The following is a 23,353-nucleotide window of genomic DNA, read 5'->3' as shown; positions in this document are numbered from 1 at the left end:
CTTGCCCGTGGCAATCCAGGAAAAAGAGCAGCCCCCAGCCTATCCCGGCGAGGAGGTGTGGTGTGCGAGCGGCGCTGGGGCCAATGAGCGTGGCCTGTGCGGATCCCAGTTGTGGGCTGAAAATAGAGGGGGGTGGGGTAGTGATGGTTGCTGGAGGGGAAAGGGAGGAGGAGGAGGGGGGTCTGTTTGCGTGGGATCAGGCAAGGGCTCGCCTATATGACGAGGGCCACTCGCAAGTTTCCTGTATGGTAAAGCTCGAGCCCTGCCGGGAGACGCAGGAGCAGGCAGAGCGGGAGACTCTTACCTCCTATTTGGTAAGCGCACCAAACACTCACACGTACATACATTGTCTTGAAAAGTGAGTCAGGCAGGAGGGATGGAATGGAAGCCACATCATGTTGCCAGTGAAGGAGTTCATAGTTCTTGACCCACTTGCACATGAAGTAGGGGAAAGCAAATGGGTCAATGTACTGCACTGCTTCTATGCTTCTCATCTCATGAAGCTTTTATTTTATTCAACACCCATTCTGGTTGACATTCTCTAATATTACTTGTGTGGAACAGTCAAGGAAGTTGCAAGTGGTGTGCAGCTGTTGCTTGCAGGTTTAGTCAGGTATTGCTGAATTTGTAGCTTTTTGGGGTTTTTTTTGAAGGGGGGACTTTGCTTATGCCGACTAGCATCTTGCGCCAAGCTCACCTGGCTCACTTCTGGTTTTAAATGCCAGTGCCTCACACGGGAACAAGGCATGGGTTTGGCTGGATGTACTCGTTGGACCCGTTTTGTTGTTGTTTTTTGATGTGGGCACGAAGAGGGTACTTGAAGACACCCAATTGCTTGGAAGTAATGTGGAATGCTTCTCAGAAGGAAGCAAGCGAGGACATTTTTTTTTTTCTTTCTTTTTATCACCCTGTGTTCAATGTCAGGGCATACAATAGATACCGCCACGATGATTGTCCTGATTCTACTCTTTTATGCTACTTCTCAAGGTGCCGCCTTGGACCACGCGGGCATAGTTGGCTCAAGCAAATCCCACCAAGAGGTTAAACTAGGACGCCATATGTGTTGGTGTGCGTAAGTGTGCACGCACGCATGCATGCATGTGTGTGCGTCTGTGTTACCAACAATAGATTCCAAGGGAATTGCAGGGGACTTCAGTGGCTGTGGGCTGGTCCAAGACACCACCCATCAATTTGGCGGTGAGGCTGAATACAGTTTGATATTCCTGTATGTTTGTGCCTGCACCACTATAGCCCGAAACGAGCAGCTTCCGACTGACTGAGAAGACAGGTTTGCCTGTCGCCGTGGCAGTTTCAGACTTTTGTTTTTTGAATGAAACGTTCAGTTTTGCTCTGTAGCACTTTTTATTCAAACGGGCGTGCTAATGACGTGTGATTGAATTCTTGCTGTTTTTAAGCTGCATACCAGTTAATTCATCATTTGCTTTGCTGAAAATAAGACTGCCAAAAAGTGATATTTTGATAGTTGACTATTCACCGATTGTCATGTTTGGATTAACTCTGGCTGTCATCGACAGCGTTAGACTCCCAATCCATTTAGACTGGAAGAGGTGAATGATAGTTCATTAGTCTTTTTGGGGTGTTTCTAAGTCACTTTTTGTTCATTTTGGGTCATCTACAGGTCACTTCCTGGTGGATTTGAGTCCCTGCGTATTTATTTAGGGAGTTTCCCTGGTCACTTCCTGTTCTGTTACACAAAATCAACAGGAAGTGAGTCAGAAATGCCCCAAAATGAACAAAAAATGACCTGAAATGCCCCCCAGTTAAACTCATTAGTTGCCACCATTGACATACCTGTCAACCCAGGCCGTTGGCAATCTTACAAGTAGTGACGTATGCCCTTACAAAATGGTGACTAATCTTACCTTGCGTTTTATATAGCGTGCAATATGACACAAAAATAAAAACATTTTTTGTTGTTGTTGTTAAATAATATGAATTTATCGGTAATATAGTCACATATAACCTGGTGCAATTAAAGAACAATCAATATCTTCAGCTACAGTACATCATGATTACTAAAAATTTAACAGTGACTTTTTTTAATAATTGTATGTAGCACTTTTGGCAATTTCTATCATGTCTTTTGATGGCTGCACTTCATGGCACTTCAGCTCTCAATTCAGTTTGACGTGAAGGTAGTTCATTAGTGTGTCCAATTATAAATTAAAAAGGTCAATTGATAAAATTAACTTACCGATGCAGTCTTTCAGTCGGGGAACATTTCTTTTGCTAATCTTGAGAAGTGATCAGCAATCGTGTTTTGCGGTAAAAAATTGTTCATTGATAGGCTTGTAGCTTTTCATTCTGCAGACTGCATCTTTATGACCTTTTGTCTCGAAGTGCTTTCTGAGATCGTAGAATCCTGATTCCGAAACTTTAATGTTCAATCCACACGGCACGCAAAATGAATATTGTAGTCCTTTCGAAGACGCTTTTATCCATCCAGACTATTAACCAGTTTGTATCTCCCATTCTGGTAGATAGCGTCCATGGGCAACAGTTTTTCTTTTCTTACGAGCTGGTTCATCCATATTTTTATCACGTTTGCATCAACTTTGTCGACTGCAAGTCACAAAAAGGTGGCGGAAGTGCAAGTGCACTCACGTGATCGGAAGAAGCAGACCCTAAACTCAACACGCATTTCTCGTGAGCAAACAGCTACAGGCTAATTCGGTGCATTGTCTCGTTGCCAAAACGGTGACAATGTCCGGGAACGGAGAAAAAAAAATGTAATGCACGAAAAATGTACAGATTTTAAACTCACGGCGTACACATTTAAAAATCTGTGCTCACTTGTACAAGTTACGCCGAACCGTACAACTTGACTGGTATGCATTGACTGCCATGGACGTCCAATCGGTTTGAAGTGGGAGGGATGGCAGCAAATGAACCCTTCCAGTTCAAATGGAACTGACATCTACTAGTGATGAACTCACAGCAGAAGGAGGAAAATAGCTTGGTTTTCTTTTTTATTGGTTGTTTTGTAGAACGATTTCCTGACCAATGTATTGATAATCATTGTATCGCCATATCGTGAGATCCTCGTTATATTGAACTTGGTATCGCAAATCGTATCGTAAGGTACCAAGAGGATGCCACCTGTACCCCAAAGGTCGACTGATATATCAGCTGCCGATATATGGATTTTTTTTCCCTAGAAGGGCAATTGGCCAATATATAGCATAGATAATGGGATAACTGTTATAGCAAATAAATTGACCGGCCGATATATAGCCAATAAAATATGATAACTGTTATGTTCACTGTTTAGATGGTGAGCTTTGTTATAAAGGTCGACAAATATATATTTACCTACTTGCGTTAGGTGGCGCCTCACTCGGCAATTTATTAAAAATGTTAACATTACATCCGTCCTTCTTGACCTCACAATGGCTCCTGGGATATGTAGTCTTTCGCGGTGCTTTCGGTTTTGAAAAAGGACAAGAAATGATGGAAATATGGACTTAAACACATGGTCCATGCAGCGTTTATGCGTGTTAATGAGGGCAATAAAGCTATAAAACTCAAACGACATTATCTCTGTTTTACTTGGTCGATTGACTTCAAGTAGAAACAGGCGTGGACCTCAACTTCCGCACTTCAAATGAGGCCAACCAGTGGAACGTGGGTGACATAATCACAGCGTGACGAGGCTTCAAAGATGATATGCTCAATTTTGCAGCCACCGACACGTTCGGTGTTAAAGGTTTAAACGGTGTGTGTATAAATCATCCGATTTCCTTTTTATGATACAAAATTCATGGAATACTTAGTGTATCTATATACTTGAATTACAAATAATTAGATTATTTATTCTGGAGTAAAAAAAAACAAAAAAAAAACTTGAATTAAAGATTAAATCGATTAATCATGGCAGTTCTAACATGTTAATTAAATGACATAGTGGCATCTCTAAGTTTAGTACAATTCTACTTTTCAACAAACAGAAATAGAAAATATCTGGTAGATATCATAATGGTACATTTACAGGTAATGTTTTAAATAACACTTCGACAGTCTTAAAAGTTAAATAAAACAATAATTTAGGCAATCCAGCAAAGTCGACGCTTCAGAGCATTAAGAGATGATCCATTTGCTTTTGCCTTTTATGGAGAGCCCCGCATGCGTCAGATATCGCCACAAATATGGACGGCGACCCATAATTGGGTAATTGGATGCGTCACGATATAGTGTCTAAAATACTTGTGGGACAAATGCTTTCAACACAATAGCACAGGAGAAGTGATTTTCAGGTGTTAAACTTGCTAGTATTACAGTAGTTTACAGTAAACCTCTGGGGTTCGTATAGTGGCGGCATACCCCAAAGTTCTAGCCATAGCGTATCACTAACCTACACTTACGCTGGAGTAAAGTGATAATTACAGTAAATATTTCTCTGAAAAAAACTTTACTGTAAAAGCTATACTGTAAAACACTCTCCAGAAAAAGTCAGTATGGCAGTGGGTAACCGAGCATGTTTTTTTTTTTGTAGAGCATAACCACATAAAGTATTAACCCACTCATTTAACTCCTTGGCTGTTAATGTTGCTAGATGTCCAACCTATTTTGACTGGGATGGCGAATAATTTCTGTTGGCCCTCCCAATCAAAATGGATTGGACGCTTGATGTCAGTGACCGGCTGTCAAATACAATGGAATAAAAACAAAAAATATTTTTTTTTTTTTTTTTTTTTTTTTTTTAGAAGCCATATTCACAAGCCCATTTCACACACACCTAAATACCATTAAAAACCCGGGATTTTTAAACAGGTAGCCCTTATGTGTGTAAGCAATTTGCCGGGGCAACTGACACTGAGATGACGGGGACATTTGCCGAGTCTTAGCATCGCACCAGCCGCCCTCCCCGCACAGAGAGCACCGAGTCGGCAACACGTGACCAGTCTGTGAAAGTGTCCAACCCGCATTGTTCCCGGGCTATCTCTCCATTAGAGTAGTTCCAAAAAATCCATTATTACATTCATCGCGATTCGACACGTGACAATTCGATTACGATTCATAAAGGTTCAAAAATGATGATTTTCCCCTCATAACTTTATGGCAGCCGCTCACAGCAGAACGAAATTCAAGACACGTCTGCCGCCCGGGCACCGTTAACGGGCGCTCGCACAACGTTATGATGGATGCTGCCGGTTACTGAGAGAGAGATTTACTCCTTTTTAAAAGACTGGAAAATTCATTTGTGTACGAGACAGGAAGGGACAGAAGCGCGACCCAGTGGTTGCGCTTTTGTGCGCAAATTATTTTTTAGATCAAGAGGGGGAAAGAGATAGTTCGTTGCTTCTTTTCTTTCAGATGTCCAGCAGTAGTTTTAAGGCATTTCAATTGAAAAATGCCCTGAGTGTGTTGCTAAGACCCGTATGCATCTATGAGAGGTGAGTACACGAACCCTCTTGTACTGTTTAGCCTTTATTGTTGTTTTTGAGATGTTAATAGTTAGCGCTAAGCTAATTAGCTAATTCACTAACATGTATTTCATATGCAGAACATGTAAAACCATAATCAAGTACAGCGGTAACACTACAAACATGCGAAATAGTACAGAAGTCTGTGAAAACTAAGTATATTGGTTAAAAGAAGTCTTATTTAAAAGAGAGAAGAAAAAAAAAAAAAACTTCATTTCCAGAAAAAGTGGAAATTCATTTCACCTATGTAAATTTTATTGTATTGTTGAGAGAAGTAAGTACTCCCTTTAAAATGGTTAAAGTTTTTGCACTTTCTTGTAAAAAATAAATAAAAAAGCAGCTTAAGGGCAGCATTTTGTTGTATGGGCATTTTTATTTTAAGTAAATAATGGACACAATTTCGGCTACTTTACTAATTTGTAATGTACAATGCATCAATAATCGTTATAATTGCGATAACCGTGATCACAGTCAATACTAGAGCTGGGAATCTTTGGGCACCTAACGATTCGATTACAATTCAGAGGCTCCGATTCGATTCTAAAACGATTATTGATGCACCCCTCCTTTTTTTTTTTTTTTTTTTTTATGTTTTGTACATTAGTTCCAAAATTGTTCAAAAATACTCTCAGGCTAAACCAAACTACAATTTCAGTATCAAGTTAACATATAACAGTAAACAAATATACAAAAATAACAGTAAATAAAATACCTCCAGTCCCCATTCTGTATCAGCAGCTTTAAACTACATTCAATTAATTTAATGTTGTGAATCAACCGTTAAAGTTGTTAAAATTGCTCCCGTTATTCCATAATTTCCCTTTTGTCTACTTTCGACATGTGAAAGTTTTAAAACTATTTTAAAGATAGATTCAAGTCAATATTTTACCCATTTAGGAGTATTTTAGATAAAAAGTTAATTAGGTTCGCTTGGAAGGTCCGCTACAACAGCCTTGCAGGGAAGTGTACTGCTTTAAGATGGCGGCCGTTTACTAACAATCGCATCTAGCTTTCTGTAGATGTGTTGCTAACGCTACCGAATCTATATTGCATCTAGTTCCATAAAAATGATATCTACCGTAACATTATGTGGATGTACTTTGTAGCAGCTTTTCGGCAGCAGTCAGGTATGTTGTTGTGTTTTTTTTTTATCTCGTGGCATGAGTTGAGCTAGAGCCGTTAGTTGAGCATTGGCATTATGCGAGGGGCCAGGTAATGAGAAGCATGATGTTAAGCTACTCTCGCTCCGTTCCTCATTGCGTCCCGAAGACCGAGCGGCGCACTGAGTGTGTTGTACTTCCGCTTTACTTGGCATATTTCAATAATCGGGATTTGGATGTTTGTGAATCGTTCTCGAATCTTCCACGGCCGAATCGTGAATAATCTAAGAATCGGAAATTTTGCACACCTCTAGTCAATACCATGATCATCGTTCAATAATCGAATCGTAGCACCCTGAATCGTAATCGAATCATGGGGTGCCTAAGATGGCACACCCCTACTCTCAATGTGTGAAAGCAATGACGCGGGTAAATCCCACGTCAGCTTACACGGGAATTTACCAGGATATAAGTCTGAAAGGGGCCATAGTGTATTATTCGTTTTAACTTTATTAATTTATGTTTTTATTAAGAATACATTAATTTATATTTCAGAAAAATAATATAATATTATACCAGCTTGATTACGTTAGATATATAATTGTAATTGAGACCTGGCATCCACACAGGTGGACTTCACATTTTGGGTCATGTAGGCCCCACTTGACATAAAATGTGGTGTCCACGTCGATGCCAGGCCTTTATTAGGTTGTTGTTGTTTTTTAATTGCCAATAAAGGTCATTTGCCCAATAAAGGGTTAATAAGACATAAATTTCAAATTTACTTTGTCACCCCCTGTTCTGTGCACTTTTGTACAAAATAGAGGCCCGGGAAAATGAGGCTAAGTAGTGTGAAAAGGGCAAAGTCATGTCGCAGTGAAGCTAACCTTTTTTTAATCTCTCATGCAAGCCTGAAAATGTTAACCACTGTAAAACGGCAAATTATTAAATATGCTTCCATATAAAGTTGGTGGCTAGTGCAACCTTTTAAGGGCCTATTTTTGACAAAGTTTTGGTTAAATTTCTCATGGTACGACCTAATTTTCCCATTTAGAGACAACTGCACATGATGTGTGTTGGAATCCTTCGCTTTTTTTTTTTTTTTTTTTTTTTTTAAACTTCATACCGAGCTGAGTCATTTCTTTCCTGCTGCGTGTAAATTCATGCTAGGTCAGAATCGAATCACTTTAGCAGCCCCTTCCCTTACGGCAGCCTTGTTTCTTCCCTTGTGCTTGGTTCTCTTGGTCAGCTGCTTGGTATAGCACGGCTTGCAGCCACACAGACCCCTCTCTGTTGTTTTCTTGTTGTTGTCCTCGAGTCTAGGGGCAGTAAAGGGGCTTCTTCTGTTCTCTTCTGGGACATTTATTATGGAGAGGGCAACGCAACCTGATGAAATTAGGGTGAGCGAGAGAAGCTTGTTTTCAGTATGGGGGTGAAGACAGACTTAGTTGTTGTTGTTTTTTTATTGTTTTTTTTTTTTTTTAAATGTTCGTGGCGTGACGCAAAAACACGCATTCATTAAAGGCTCTCGTCAGACGCCCACTGCCTATTTGGATATTGCTAAAATAGCCAGCACAAGAGACCACAGCCGCCTTTTAATTAAGCAGAGCGGCGGCGGCAGAACGGTCGGCACGGCGACGTGACCAATATGACACTGTTGATGTTGATTTAGGACAGGAGATGGGTGGGTCGCGTTGGAGGTTGGATGGGCGGGATCTCGGTCACTTAGCCTCCTCAGCGGCAGGCGAGGGGAAGTGATGTGATGTGTTGCTACTGAGATGGAGCAACCATACTGACAAAACGGGAGGCTCAGACAGTGGGGACAGAGGGATTGAGCAAGCAGAGAGACGGTCATCTGATTACACAGTGGCTTCTATTACATGTCTGCCATAGACTCGAAGGAAGAAGTTCTTCCCGCTTGGTCTGTTTGTGGCTTTGCTGGCCCTGCATCGGACCCGCCAATATTCTGCCGGGCCTGAGAGTCACTTCTATGTGTTAAGATTTGGTCACACTTCGCAGTTTGCAGCATGGTGGCGTCATTGTTAGTCAAGCGAAAAAAGAAGTGTTTTGTAAATGCAGAACCACACATAAAACAAGGATTGTATATCTATGACCAAGTTGTGGTTGTGATATGCTATAATCAGGGGTGCACATAAGTGGTCCGCATGCGCGCATGCGTACTGGACGTAGACAAATGCGTTGGCCCTCAACGGCTTCAATACGCTTTTGCGTACCGATGGCTGACCACTGTATTTGCGGCGGACACGAGAAAATCTATTCTCAAAATGTCAAAGAGGCAGGTCCCACTGAATAATTATTTCCGTGTTCCCCCACACCCGTCAAAAGACAGACAGACGACCAGTGTTGTTAATAACGGCGTTAGAATACAACGGCGTTACTAACGGCGTTATTTTTTTTTCAGTAATGAGTAATCTAATTAATTGCTTTTCTTATCTTGGCAACGCCGTTACCGTTACTGAGGTGGGAAAGGCGTGCGTTACTATGCGTTACTAAGTTGGTTGAATAAAAAAAGTCTGAGAGAAACGGACTCACGGAGACGAGAGAGCAGAGCAGGAGTGGGGAAGACGCCGTTGCAACCGCGATGCTAGGTGGCTCCAATAATACCTGACTGTAGCCTTAGCCGACAAACTACGCCCACATGACACGGTAGATATCATATTATAAAACTAGATGCAATTGACAGACACAGCTGCATTGGCAACATATTTTAATGACTACATGCGTTAGTAAACAGCCGCCATCTTAAAGCAGTAGACCTCTCAGGAAGGCTCTGATGTAGAGATCCTTCATAGCGAACCTAAGTAACTTTTTTTTTTTTTTTTTAATTTTAAATCTAAAATGCTCCTAAATCGGCAAAATCTTAACTTAAATCAATCTTTAAATGATGAAACAGTTTTAAAACTTACACATGTTTAAAGTAGACAGAAGGGAACTAATGAAATAACGGGAGCAATTTTAACAACTTTAATGGTTGATTCACAACTTTAAATGACTTCCACACATAGCAAAGGTTACTATCTAGTTATCGCAATACCCTTGTGTCTAGTTAAGTGGAGGGTAAAGAATTGGGCGAGGGCCAATTGTCCCCCAAACCCTTTAAACTTCACATTGTGTGACCGTTTTTTTTTTTTTTTGTTGTTTTTGTTTTTTTTTTTTTTTTTTGAGAAAAAAAAAGAAAATTACCACTAATTACTTTTCCAAGTAACTAATTACTCTAACATTCAGGTAACTGAGTTTCTAATGCAATTACTTTTTGGGAGAAGTACTTTGTAACTGTAATTAATTTTTTAAAGTAAAATTAACCACACAGCAGACGACAGAGACGTCACCAGAGCTCCCGAAAAAAAGGACTTTTGCTGAAAAGTGGCTGCAGGCGGTACCATGGCTAGAAGCAAATGATGCTCTCATGGAAATGTGGTGCTAAACTTGCCGTGAGAATCTCAATGTCGCTGATAAGAGCAGCGCATTTTATGTAGGGTCAAAGAATTTCAGCCATCCAAACTTTGAAAATCACGAAAAAAACAGAGAGCATGATGGCAATTAAGCAAACTATCGATGCCAGACAGGACCCTACTCGCCCTATGGACAAGTGGCAGAATAAAATTAATAAAGAACAGCGCCATGCACTGACAAACGTGTTTTTGCTCGCATTTCACAAGGCTAAACATGCACGTTCAATGAGCTCTTAAAGGTGGACATCCCACTTTTACACAGGCTTGGAGTTAATGTGGGAGGCAAAAAAAATATGCGGTACCCCTGTATATGTCTTTACATTTCACTTCAGAGTAATGGCAATTTTGTTGTGCCAGTTGATGTTAATCAAGTGTTAATTGTTAATAAAATTAATTTAAGGTAATTGGCTCCAAGTAAAGCTTGTCATAATTTTATCGCATCAGGCGGGTCGGCTCTCAAGCTCAATGAGGACCAAGTCGCATCTCCAGGTCCTCCTCTGAGAACCTGGGCAAAAAAATTATGTGCACCCCTGGTTATAATCAATGTAATAGTATAAAGGAAGTTGATCGTAAATTATTTGATATGGGTTTAATTTCAAGTTCGTATTTAAACAAATTGACTCAAAACGTCACCTTCAAACACCCTATAAAATATTCCCCTCATGTTTTTTCCTTTTTTTTTTTCTTCAAACCATACATTACATTCGTAATTACCATACTATTAAAAACTACCAGGACTGTGTGTAATAGGGGTGTGATAAAATATCGAAATGGTGATAGATCGTGATACTTTGGATCCCAAAAGGTTAGCGATATGCTCCTGCCCAGATTCGAGATATCGTTTTAAAAAGGTGTCAGTGTTTTAAAAAATAAATAAATAAATAAGGGACTAATAAGTTGCTACCAAAATCTTCCACCATAACAGTGTCCCTGGTAACTCTAAGGCTGCCACTGACGATGCTCAACGCCCAATCCATTTAGACTGGGAACGTTCGTTCATTCGAAATAGGGCTGCAGCTATCGATTATTTTAGTAGCCGATTAATCGATGAACTATTTATTTCGAATAATCGGATAAGGAACATAAAAAATTAAAATACCTGAGCTGAGCCTCACACGGTATATTTAAAAAAAAAAAAAAAGAAGAGGATGTATGTACAACAAAAGAACAATCAGCTAACTTGCGTAGCAAAAGTCTGATAGCTTAAATGCTATAAAATGCTAACGCTTTTTTACAATGCTCTTAACAAATGGCTCAGACACATATTTCAAAAAAAAATGGCTAAATATACCTTAAACTAAATTACGAATGTATTCAAAAAAATCATTAGCTCAAACAAAAACTTATGCTTATGTTGGTCTTAATAGGGGGCAGATGGATTCAGCCATGTGAAATGAGATAGACTAGAGGGCCGTGTATCCACCCAAATCAATGAAAATAAATGCAAACACTTTCAAAACAAACCATTACAACGCCACTTTAATTAAACGAATACCCGAAGCAGCCAAATGTAATTTGAATCTTTTTTTCTAATCGAATACTCGAGTTAATCAATTAATCGTTGCAGCACTAATTCGACACCAGAGCATTCGCAGTCATTCTGTCCGATTTTTCGGGGCATTTACAGGTCACTTGCTGTTCATTTACAGGTCATTTCCTGTTGAGTTTGAGTCACTACCTAATCATTTGGGTTATTCTCAGGTCACTTCCTGTTCTGTAACTCAAAATAAACAGGAAGTGACCCGTAAAATGCCCCCAAATCAACAGGAAGTAACTGATAATCAACAGGTATTTGACCTTAAATGGTCCAAAATTACCTCACTACCTGACATTGGCTGCCAGTGACGGCCATACACGTTCAATACATTTGAAGTGGGAGGGATGGCAGAACAAATGTTCATTCGCTGCCACCCTCCCAGTTCAAATGGATTGGATGTCTACTAGTGTTAACTCATTCCAATTCACAGCAGAAGCTTGTTTTCCTATTTATTAGTTGTTTGTAGAATATCCTAGAATGATTTCCTGACCAATGTATCGATAATCGTTGTATCACCACATCGTCAGATCATCGTTATCGTGAGCTATGTATCGCGTATCGTATCGTGAGGTATCAAGAGGTTCCCACTCCTACTGTGTAATGCGCTATTTTATTCCTTTGGCATGAAATGTATTTGTTAATTATAATAATAGTACAGGTCGTCCACGGTTTACGAACAAGTTCCGTTCCTGCGCTTGTGATGTAATCCGGATTTCCGTGTGAGTCGGAATTAACCCTTTAAATACCGCAAAACACCCTCTAAATTAAAAAATATATATATCCAAAAACATGTATTATACGTCATTGTACTGTCCTCGCCAAGACGTTGGAGCTAAGTCCTAGCTAGACAGTGAGCTAAGCTCCGAAACGACGATATGTGATTTGCTGACTTTTTTCAGCTGCTCATGACATCAACACTTGCAGAATGAAACTAAAATAAAAGAAATTAAATCAGTCTCATCCTCAATAACAGCAATTCAAATTTGCATTTACAAGTAGCTGCTGATACATCAATAACAAACAATTAACGTGTCAGTTAGCATCCGCACATCGTCAGAAACAATAACATAAACTCGCCCCAAGTATTCGACCACAGTTGAAAACTCACAATTAACAGTACAAAAGGGGGTCATATACAGCCATCGCCTCTGGATGCTTCGCAAGCAACAAATGTGCGCGCAGGCTGCCACCTCTGTCACTCGGCTGCTTTGTGTGTGGTGTGGATGGGGGCCTCTTTTCTACGCTTCCTGCGCCAAAATAAAAGCATGCATCACAAGACAAAAGTCAGCACTTAAAAAAAAAAAATAAAAAAAAAAACAACAACAACGAGACGCAGGCGTCGTAAAGCCGAAATCGTGTAAGTTGGGTCCGTTGTAACCCGGGAACTACCTGTAATTTAAACCTGGTGTGAACATTTGGTACTCAAGTGCATCATACATGACCCAAAAGGTGATGTACATATGTGTATGCGAGGTCTGGATTATAATTACTAATTGTCTGTATCACTTATCCTCACATGGGTTGCGGAGTTGCTGGAGCCTATCCCATTCTATCTTTTGGTGCCTATCCCATTCTATCTTTTACTGCACCAAAGTAAGAGGTTTGTGAGTTGCACACACCTCTGTACACAGTATACTATGATGGGTTTGCATAAGGACAAAACAACATAATAACCCCCTGGCTCGCTTCCTCAAATGAATCTTTGCCCCACCTGTTGGTGTTGAGCTTTCCTCCTATTGAAGCAGGTTTTACCAGCTAAACAAATGAGATCCAAGTTTATCATTGACATCTGAGCCAGATTCCAAGGCCTCCTTACTGTTCGCAGCTATGAGTTGTTGCAAGCTTAATAATCGGGCCTCACCCACCACCACTTCACTCACTTTCTGTTCGCTCCCCAGCACTTCCTGCTTGGTTGCGAGCGAACGCCACGAGACCAAGAGCAGCTTTCACAACGTCAGTTTTATCAGCCGCTTATTCTCTTCCTGTTCTTCTCCCTTTAAGACCAATCACATTTCCTTCCACGAGTCGCCTGGCATCTGCGAGTCACGTAGCTGCTATGGCACTTGCTCAAAATCTGCTTTTCCTTGAAACCGACAGCCCCCAACCCCCTCCCACCTAATTCCCAGTATCTTGTACTATCCCTTTGTCCAACCTTCAGTGGGGCCATAGAGAAAAGTCAGTTTAGGGCATAGATAAGAACCTTGTCTTTGACTTGATGTCGATTATTGTGTGTTTGCACTTGATATGTTTGTAATGCATGATGAAATGAAAATTGAAATTTTACTGGCGGTTATTTGAAGAACATTACTTTAGTCACTAATGATTTATTTTTGTTCGCACTTAAAAGACGTTTTTTTTTCCCCCGGACAAAACCGTGACAGTAGATCTGACATTTCCCCACTCTTTAACTTAATATGTCAACATCTAGTGCATTAAAATTATGGACTGTATGTAAATAGAACGGACTAGAATTATAGCTATTGGAGTGTCTTTTACACAGCAACCATTCAAATTTGCTTTGTGAAAATGTTGATTTCAACATAGGAGTATTGAGTGTCAAAGCTCGAGGTGGGAATCTTGGGGCACCTAACGATTTAATTACAATTACGATTCAGAGGCTACAATTCGATTATAAATCGATTATTGATGCCCCCCAGCTTTAAGCAGCTTTTAATGTTTTGTACATTAGTTACAAAAATTGTACAAAAATCCCCTCAGGCTTAAATAAACTACTATTCAGTGTCATGTTAACAGTTCAAAACTGTAAATAAAATACTCAAGTCCCCATTCTGTATCAGCAGCTTTAAACTACATTCAATTAAATGTTGTGAATCAACCGTTAGAGTTGTTACAATGGCTCCCGTTATTCCATAATTTCTCTTCTACTTTCGACTTGTGAAAGTTTTAAAACTGTTTCATCATTTAAAGATAGATTCAAGTCAAGAGTTTGCCAATTTAGGACTATTTTAGATAAAAAGTTAATTAGGTACGCTTGGAAGTTTCGCTACAACAGCCATCCAGAGACGTCTACTGCTTTAAGATGGCGGCTGTTTACTAATGCCTGTCATTTCGCTTCTAGTTTTCTATACATGTGCTAACGCCGCCGAGTCTGTCATTTTGCATCTAGTTCTATATACATGTGATATCTACCGTAGCATTATGTGGGCGTAGTTTGTAGCGGCTGTCGGCGGCAGTCAGGTATTATTGGTTTTTGTATCTAGCGGCATGAGTTGAGCATTATGTTAACTCTCGGTCAGTTCCTCATTGCGTCCTGATGACTGCGCTGACTGTGTTTTAGTTCCGCTTAACTTGGCATATATCAATAATCAGAATTTGGATGGAATCTAAGAATGGGAAAGTTGGCACACCTCTAGTCAAAGCCTCTTAGAATATAAAGTGTTTGATTTTAAGATGGTTTATTTGTGGAAGTACCGTAAGATTATGGTTGGCAAAAATTGCAATTGATTTAGTCGACTAAAATTAAATGTGTTTGGTACTGTAGTTGCTACGTATACCATTGCCACGAGTAATTCAGTGGTAATGGAAAAAATCCTGAATGTTTTAGGCAGGGCTTAAATTAATTTTCTATTCCAATGGAGGACATATGTCAATTTGAATCACTTATTTAATTTTTATACAATTGCAATTAATCTCTCTTCATCTGAAATCGTAATGTAACATGTGTAACAGGGTTGTTTTTGTCAACGATGACTATAACGAAAATATTTCGTCAACGAACAATTTTTCCATTACAATGACGAGTCGATAACGAGCTAAAAATGTGTCTTCGGGGACTAAAACATGACAAAACTAATGCCAGTTTTTGTCTGACGAGACAAGAGCGAGACAAAAATGCGCTATAGTTTCTGACACATTCACAGTGTGTGACATTTTATGTGTAGTTGGCCTGCATCGTAGCGTGTCTGGTTGTGTCACTCATGTGATGTGCTGCTGCTCTCCAGTTTCCTTGCACACTTGCTTGCACACACGGTATGATTTGTTTTATACTGGCCCAAGAGAATATGCAATGTTGCTTTAGCCTTTAAAGGTCTGTGCTGAGTGATCATCACACACTAAATGTAACTCATAGCGTTAGCATAGCGTTCGCGTTAGCATTAGGCTAATGCTAACGGTGAGCGTCGTCTTAAACTCTAGGACAGCTTTCTTACATACAGTTCATGATATCGAGGTGGGTGTAATTAATTGAAAATAATGTACTGTTTTACCTGCAGGATGTGTATTACCTAGGGCTGCAGCTATCAAATATTTCAGTAATCGAGTATTCGACTGAAAATTCTATCGATTAATCGAGTAATCGGATAAAACATTTTTTAGGTAAAGAGCACTTATAAATATACATAAGAAAACAAGACATTTCACCTAAGATTGAACCATTTTCAGACAATCAATGTCTTTATTTCCGATGTACATTGTTGAAAACAGCCAACAATTGCATCTCAGATGTGACCACAAAGAAAAAAAAAACGAATTCGCTTTAACTCAAAAAACTTCCAGATCTTATAAAAAAAAAAAAAAAAAAACATAATTCTTACCAAAAAATGTCATTACGCTAATAGGATTTTGAGTTTTTGCTGTGTTCAGAATAGGGCTGCAGCTATCGATTATTTTAGTAGTCGATTAATCGATCAACTACTTAGTTCAAATAATCAAGTAAACTGATAAGTAAAATAAAAAATGAAAATACCTGAGCTGAGATTCAAACGGTCTAAAAAAATAAATGAGGATCTAAAGTACAACAAAAGAACAATTGGCTAATTTACATAGCAAAAATCCGCGAGCTTAAATGCTATAAAATGCTAACGTTTTTTTGTTTTTTTAAACCATGCTTTTAACAAATGGTTCAAACACATATGCCCACAAAAACAGTTAAATATACCTATAAACTAAAATAGAAATGCATTAAAAAAATAAATAAATAAAAATAAAAAACACATCTCAAACAAAAACTTAGCTTATGTTGGTCTTAACAGAGAGCAGCTGGATTCAGCCATGTGAAATGAGGCACACGAGAGGGCAGTGTATTCACCCAAATTAATACAACTAAATGCAAACACTTTCAAAACAAACCATTGCAACGCCACTATAATTTAACGAATACTCGAAGCAGCAGAATTTAATTCGACTTTTTTTTTCTAATCGAATACTCGAGTTAATCGATTAATCGTTGCAGCACTAGTATTATCACCAAGTTCGCATTGTCCTTGTAGACGCTACAATATGTGCTGGTCTGTCAATGTCCATTTGAAATATTTAGAAACCTTTGTTAATTTATTTATTTATTTATTTTTGGGTTTTTTTTTTAAAAAAAAAAAGGGATCTTCCAGACTAAAACATTTTTAGTAAACGTCGACTAAAATTAGATGAAGACAAACATTTTAAGATGACTTAAATATGACTAAGACTAATTAATATTATCGTTCAAAAGAGTAAGACCAAGACAAAAATTAAAAGGGATACAAAAACCAGCACTGGTGTGTAATATATTTGAATGTAATCATTTAAGTGAAGTTTATTTTGCTATAATCAAGCTGATTGTTAATGTTCACACCATGCGTAAAGTTAGTGTTTTCCAATATTAAATGCAGCTTTGAGGAATACATCGCCTGCAATGTTTTTGATGAGCACTTAGGCCGAGTGCACTTATTTATTTATTTTTCACTTTTAATGTTGGTCCTAATGGTTGTATATGGAGAGCCATGCATTTTCGAGGTGGTACTCGGTGTTAAATGTTTACAACCACTTGCATAGATGAAATGGAAAACATGATCTTACAGAATCTGTGAAACTCAATTATTAAATATATTAAAAATATACACAATATTTGTTCTCCAGCACCGTGACAAAGACGTTCCTCAAGAATGTTTTTGTATCCGATGCATTTTAACTGCACAAACAAATGCATCGTAGAGTGCATGTAGTAATGTACTGATCAGCAATGTTATCAGAGCCATCTTTGAAAATATATGCAAACCAAGAAGCCTTAACAAAACAGTAGTGAAGTTGCCAAACTCAGAGATTTACTGTATATAGGCTACGTGATCGGAAAAAATCCTACTTTTAATGACTTAACGTGCTCACCTATGGTTGCCTTCCAGATTAATGTGAGTACTGCCAGTCCTCCCAGTTCAAATGGATATCGCATCAATGACAGGCACTGAGAAACTGATTTTGTCCCTTAATTCCACACTCGTGCAGTTACTACACATCAGTGACTGCAGTTTAAAAAAAAAAAAAACTTTTTTATTCTAACATTATAAAGAAGCCTGAAGTCTAAGAGCAATTAAAAAAAAACAGCATTGCATTGAAGAAGCTAGTTACAACTTGTTTTGAATTATATAATCCCCCGTGTTCACTAAAACCTCAGAATGTTTTCCCTTCAAAACATTTGGCTGTTTATCTAAAACATTACCAAAGTTTCTCAGGCTTAACAACATCTTTGTAATGGATGAATGGCATATTTATTAGACGAAGACTGACTTTAATTCACAGCAGTGCATATCATTCATCTGTGTTTCTCTTCAGTTCGACTACTCGGAAAGAAATCACCATGTGACTGAGGAGTAAATTAGTTGTGGCTACTAAACACAGTGTAACTGACACTGTTGAGTTGTTTGATGCCTTAAATGTATCTGGAAACTGCAAAACCCTGTACTGAAGAGGTTGAGTGACATGGCACTGTTGAAGAGGAGGCGTTCAGAAGTGTTTCGAGCGGGGGTTTGACTGAGGCTCTCACGACCTGAACTGTAGAGGTTTTTCAGCGACTACACGATTGTCATGTGACCCCATCCCAATGACAACCATCCACTACATTGGCAGTCAAACATAGCATGGATGCAACACAAATGAATGTAAATCGTTGCGAAAAAAGTGGTTGATATTTTTTTATCAGACAACATGATTAATTTGGAGTTAACAATTAACGGGCAGCCAAAAGCCAAGCCTCCAAATAAGCCACTTCCGTTTCCGGAATATCTCATCTCGAGAAACCTCGGAACTGTTTGTGTAAGACTGGTATCGGAATTTGGCAGTACTCTGTTGTATTCTTGAATTAGTGTAGTAAACGTTAGCCTATGTTAACTCATTCACTCCCAGCCGTTTTCACCGGGGCAAGGCCCTTCGCTCCTGGCCGTTTTACTGGATTTTGACTAATTTTGCAAGGCCCACAGAAAATTCTTTTCTATTGCTATATAAACATAGAACTCACCAAAATAAAGATTAGACTCGTCTTTCAGCAGGAAAAAAAGTAAGTTTTTCCATTCTTTAGAAATCAGCATTAGAAAATAGCTTAGTTTGAGCAATTTTCCAATTTCTGATGAAAAACTGGAGTAATTGAGCTTTTTGTAAAAGCATACATTTTAAACATAACTTTGACTTTAACACAGCTATTTTTTGCTTTAGATACATCCCAAACATCTGAATTTTTCCTTTTACAAAATAACATAAACAACAAGACAAATAGAGCTTTTATTAGCAAAGTAACCATTTATTTCCACATAACTAACTGAGATGACGCTGTTGTCGCCGGGACAGCCGGGTAAACTTTTCCTTCATCGCCGCCTGTCTCATAAAGATGGATTTTTTTTTTAGTCCCTGCGGGGTCGGATTCAACGGCATCGTCCGCTGCACTGGTGGTCCCGGTCGTTCTACTTGGTCGTCCAGCGCCGGGCGTCCTCTAGGTTGTTCTCCATTCGGTCAGCTTCCGCTAGCGCCCCGGCCGAGCGGCCCGGCCGTTCGTTGCTGTTGAATCGGGTTGCGGGTCTTACCCAATGAGCTACCGCCATCCAGTGGCCAGTTTTATCGCTTTAAAATGGATTTTCAGCTTTGTGCTTTGGAGCTAAATTGAATCAGAACCAAGAGATGTCTCTTTTTAAAAAAAAAAAAAAAAAAAAAAAAGACGTATTTACGTCTTTGGGACACTGAAACAATTAAAAATAGAACGTATTTATATATATAGTTTTGGGGAGCAAATAAGTTAATATTGTTTGAGGTGCAGTTGATTTTAATAATAGATTTTCAAATGTTTTGTTTATTTCTTTATTCCGGTAAGTTAAGAAGTGTTTTGGGTAATTTTTATGTTGGTACAGGATATAAAATTACCTTAGCCTCGCCACGCTACGTTTATGCTGTAGTGTTCGCATTGTTGTTGATGGCATCTGTCAACTTTGCCATGCTTGTGTATGTGTGTGCTGCTTTGTTTAACGACCAATAAAGCAGCACATTATTTGGGCAGAAGTACAGTGACATAACATGAAAAACCTCTATAAGCTCTTCTTTCTAGTAATGGTGCGATAGGGATATGAACAGCCACCTTCCTACATTGTGCCAGGCTATGGACTCAGTGGCCCAAAAGCATGAATTAGTGATGGGGAATATTGCAAGCCACAAGGAGGTGCCGGGATCAGGTTGGTTGCAGTGTGTTTCTTAGTCCGCCTTAGGTCATCTGAGGACAGGTGGCTCCAGAATGCAGAGGAATCCCTCCATGCCTATTTGGCTCTCACTTGAAATCTATGTGTGTGTGTGTGGGTGTTTTATCTCCTCTCAGCTCAGCGTCTTTACCCCCACAAAGCCGCGACCCGGGGTCAGCTCCCGTATGTGCCGAGGATAACATGTACACAAGTTCGCAGCCAAAGCCTGGTCTAGTGGAGGTGCTTGAAGTCAGGTTTGGATGGGCTCACAAGATCACTTTCCATCTTCAGAGGACATGACCTTTGGCCACGTGGTCTCCCTCTTTCGCTCATTCTTGCATTTCCATGTATCCTCAGCCATCATCCTTCAATTTTGTCTTTGTCCTCTGCCTCTTCCTTGTGGTTCTCTGCATATTCAGATGAGGCTTCCTCTAATACAGTTTGCTCGTGTCCTGTCAGTTTATGTCATTTATTATTTCATATTTCATTTATTATGTCAGTTAAGTCATTGATAGTGTTGTGAAACTCTTGTGAGGGCAGGGCTGAACTATTTTTGAGAGAATAAAAAAATAACTCTTAATTGTAATTGTAAATTTTTCTTTAACTCAAAGTTCAGTACAAAATTCACAAAGTCATATTTACAAACGTGACATGGAATTGGATCATCATACCATCCAAACATAAGTTATAAAAGTTGGTTCCAAAAAACTGTAATGCTTGCTGCCATACATATGTTAATAACAATAATAATTATGATGTAAAAGTTAATAATATTGTAGGTTTCAAAACGTAAAAAGCCCCAGTCTCGACGTGCTCACCGCTCGTCTCCCTCATGCACGCTGGACAGCGGCCAAAAACTACTACCAATGCTCGTGTCGTTCGTTCCTTTAATTCCAACAAAAAACTACTCCACCGAGCAACATCCAAAAAACGTAAACAAAAGGGCAAACCGAGAGATTACTTGAGAGTAGAGATAGAGGGAGAGAGCGGTCAAAAAACGGTATGGCTCTCTCTGGCTTATGCCTTGACGCAAAATGTCCCACACACAGCCACTTCTGCGTATATATCGTACAACGTCAAACATGATGTACAAGCTAGTCCCCATTAAATCAAACAAAGAAATCACCATGAACATGAATAATTAACTAAACATTATTTAGGCTCCTACAAATATGTTAATTAAGCTGTACTAATAGAATATATATATAATATATGTATATAACCAAACATTTTTGAATTGTACCTAATGTAGCCCTTTACTGTAACATTTTGGATTAAACAAGAGACTGAGGGCTGATTATATGGCATAAGATTCGGGCAGAAGTTCAGAATTTTTGACGTTAGGCTTAATGTTTGAGTAAGTGGGGGTTTAATTAGTCGGTGGAGTTGATTTCAACAAATTCCGTGCAGTTTGTTACCTATTAATTTCACGGCTCAAGAGTGGCTAAGCTAGTGCAAGTCAATGGTCCCGTCCTAGCATGCAAATAAAAAAAATGATATTAACAGATATAACATCATCAAATAAATTCAAAATGCAGATCGTTGTTTAAAATTTCCATGTGGCCAAAACAACGTCACACCAAAGTGCCGTAATTCATTTCATTCTGCAGGACAGTTTTTTTAGATGCATAATGCGACTACAATAGAGAGGAGTACTTCGGCCACCTATGCTCATGCTGCATTTGAGGACAGTGGGAAGTCGGACTTATCCCACTCATATGGTACCAGTTGCGACCTCAAAGCTTTCCAAGCATTTTTTTTTTTATTTTGGCCATCAAAAGACCTGATGACCTCCGGCAAACCTGGCTTCTCATACGCGATCAAATAGTGGAAAAAAATGACAGCTAAGGTAAATAAACCACTCTGTAAACTGCCTTCTTTAGTTTTACTATTGAAGGTATGCTTTTCGACAGGCAGCACATTTTGTCGAGTGACGTCTGATTGAAGCAACTCGTAAAGTCGGGATACTTTTTTTTTTCTGACTTAGCAATTAGGGCCTCCCAGTTTGAGTGGCGTTCGAATGATATTTTTCTTGATAAGAGGTTGTTAAATTTTGACTTCCCATCTTTCTCGAATGCAGCATCAGTCTGCGGAGTCTTGACTGACGAACGACAACATAGCAAAACCAGCATTTAGAGGCTGGAAACAGACAGAAGAAATGGGCAAATGAGTTTCCACAAATTCCCTATGAAGAACGAGGAACAATACAAACTGTGGATACTTGCTGCTATCTACGACATAAACACACCGGTGGAAAAAATATCACTTCGCTCAGCAACCTGTTACCTACAAAACTTACAAATGTTGCTGTTCATACTACAGTTATTGACATTTAATGGTAAGTTTAAATAACTTCATCCTGAAAACATAGCCAACATTATTGATTGCATGTGTCATTGGTGGTTTTCATGCGTGCATATATTGTTTTTTATTGGCATCCATTGGCCCATTGACACTGGCTAGCTTAGCCACTCCAATTAACTCACTAACTGCACAGGATTTGTTGAAATCAACCCCACCTACAAATTAAACCCCCACTAACTCGAAGATTAAAGAGCATACGACACGAGAAAAAAAGTCTTAAATGGCATTATTATGTGAATTAAAATCATATTTTGAGACGATTCGACTATATACAACAATTTAGCAAAGCACAGATGACGAGAAATTAGCCTTTTAATCTGCCAGTTAGCCACGCCTACCATTATAGGGCTTTAGCGTCCCCAACAGGTGGATGACGTCAGCGGTAGACTGGGCTCATCGATTTTACTATTCAGCCCATTGAGGGGGAATTATTCAGAACGAGGAAAACGCGACGAAGAAAGCCGCCAAATGTCATTGTTTCAGTCTCTCTACTCCAATATTTTTATAGGATATTCTTTTTATCCAAGTATTTTTCCCCAATAGCAATATGAATGGCTTGAGAAGGACCAGTCAGCCCGTCGAGGGAGAACTATTCACAACGAGGAAAACGCGACGAAGAGAGCAGCAAAATGTCATTGTTTCTGTCTCTTTACTTCAATATTTTTACAGGATATTCTTTTTATCCAAGTATTTTTCCCCAATAGCTATATAAATGGCTTGAGAAGGACCAGTCAGCCCGTCGAGGGGGAACTATTCACAATGAGGAAAACGCGACGAAGAGAGCGGCAAAATGTCATTGTTTCTGTCTCTTTACTTCAGTATTTTTACAGGATATTCTTTTTATCCAAGTATTTTCCCCAATTGCTAAATAAATGGCATGGTCATGACAAATAAGTCTTGTGCTGAATGGAATATGAAATAATAAAAATGCATTTATTCAGGACGACATGGCAAAATTACTCCATAATGGTCAAAACTGTCGACTTCACCTTTACTGTCGCACCTCCCG

At 39.2% G+C, this 23,353-nt stretch overlaps 1 protein-coding gene across 12 annotated transcripts in view; it reads left to right on the top strand.

The window, feature by feature from the left end:
* Window positions 1-23,353, top strand: part of zbtb7a (zinc finger and BTB domain containing 7a) — a 74,188-nt gene that overhangs the window by 13,045 nt on the left and 37,790 nt on the right. For 2 of the 12 annotated variants that reach the window (XM_057840629.1, XM_057840639.1), the window contains exon 1: window positions 197-1,197. The exons of 6 other annotated variants lie outside the window; for them this stretch is intronic. In XM_057840629.1, coding sequence (XP_057696612.1) covers window positions 1,095-1,197 — 103 coding nt within the window. In that variant the 5' untranslated portion in view covers window positions 197-1,094. Of the gene's footprint in view, window positions 1-167; window positions 18,424-23,353 lie in introns of those variants that run through there. 4 more of the 12 variants (XM_057840631.1, XM_057840630.1, XM_057840635.1 and 1 more) reach the window with 4 other exon arrangements.

Source organism: Corythoichthys intestinalis, chromosome 7 (assembly GCF_030265065.1).
Source record: "Corythoichthys intestinalis isolate RoL2023-P3 chromosome 7, ASM3026506v1, whole genome shotgun sequence".
NCBI lineage: Eukaryota > Metazoa > Chordata > Actinopteri > Syngnathiformes > Syngnathidae > Corythoichthys > Corythoichthys intestinalis.
This window is presented reverse-complemented; position numbering and strand designations above follow the sequence as displayed.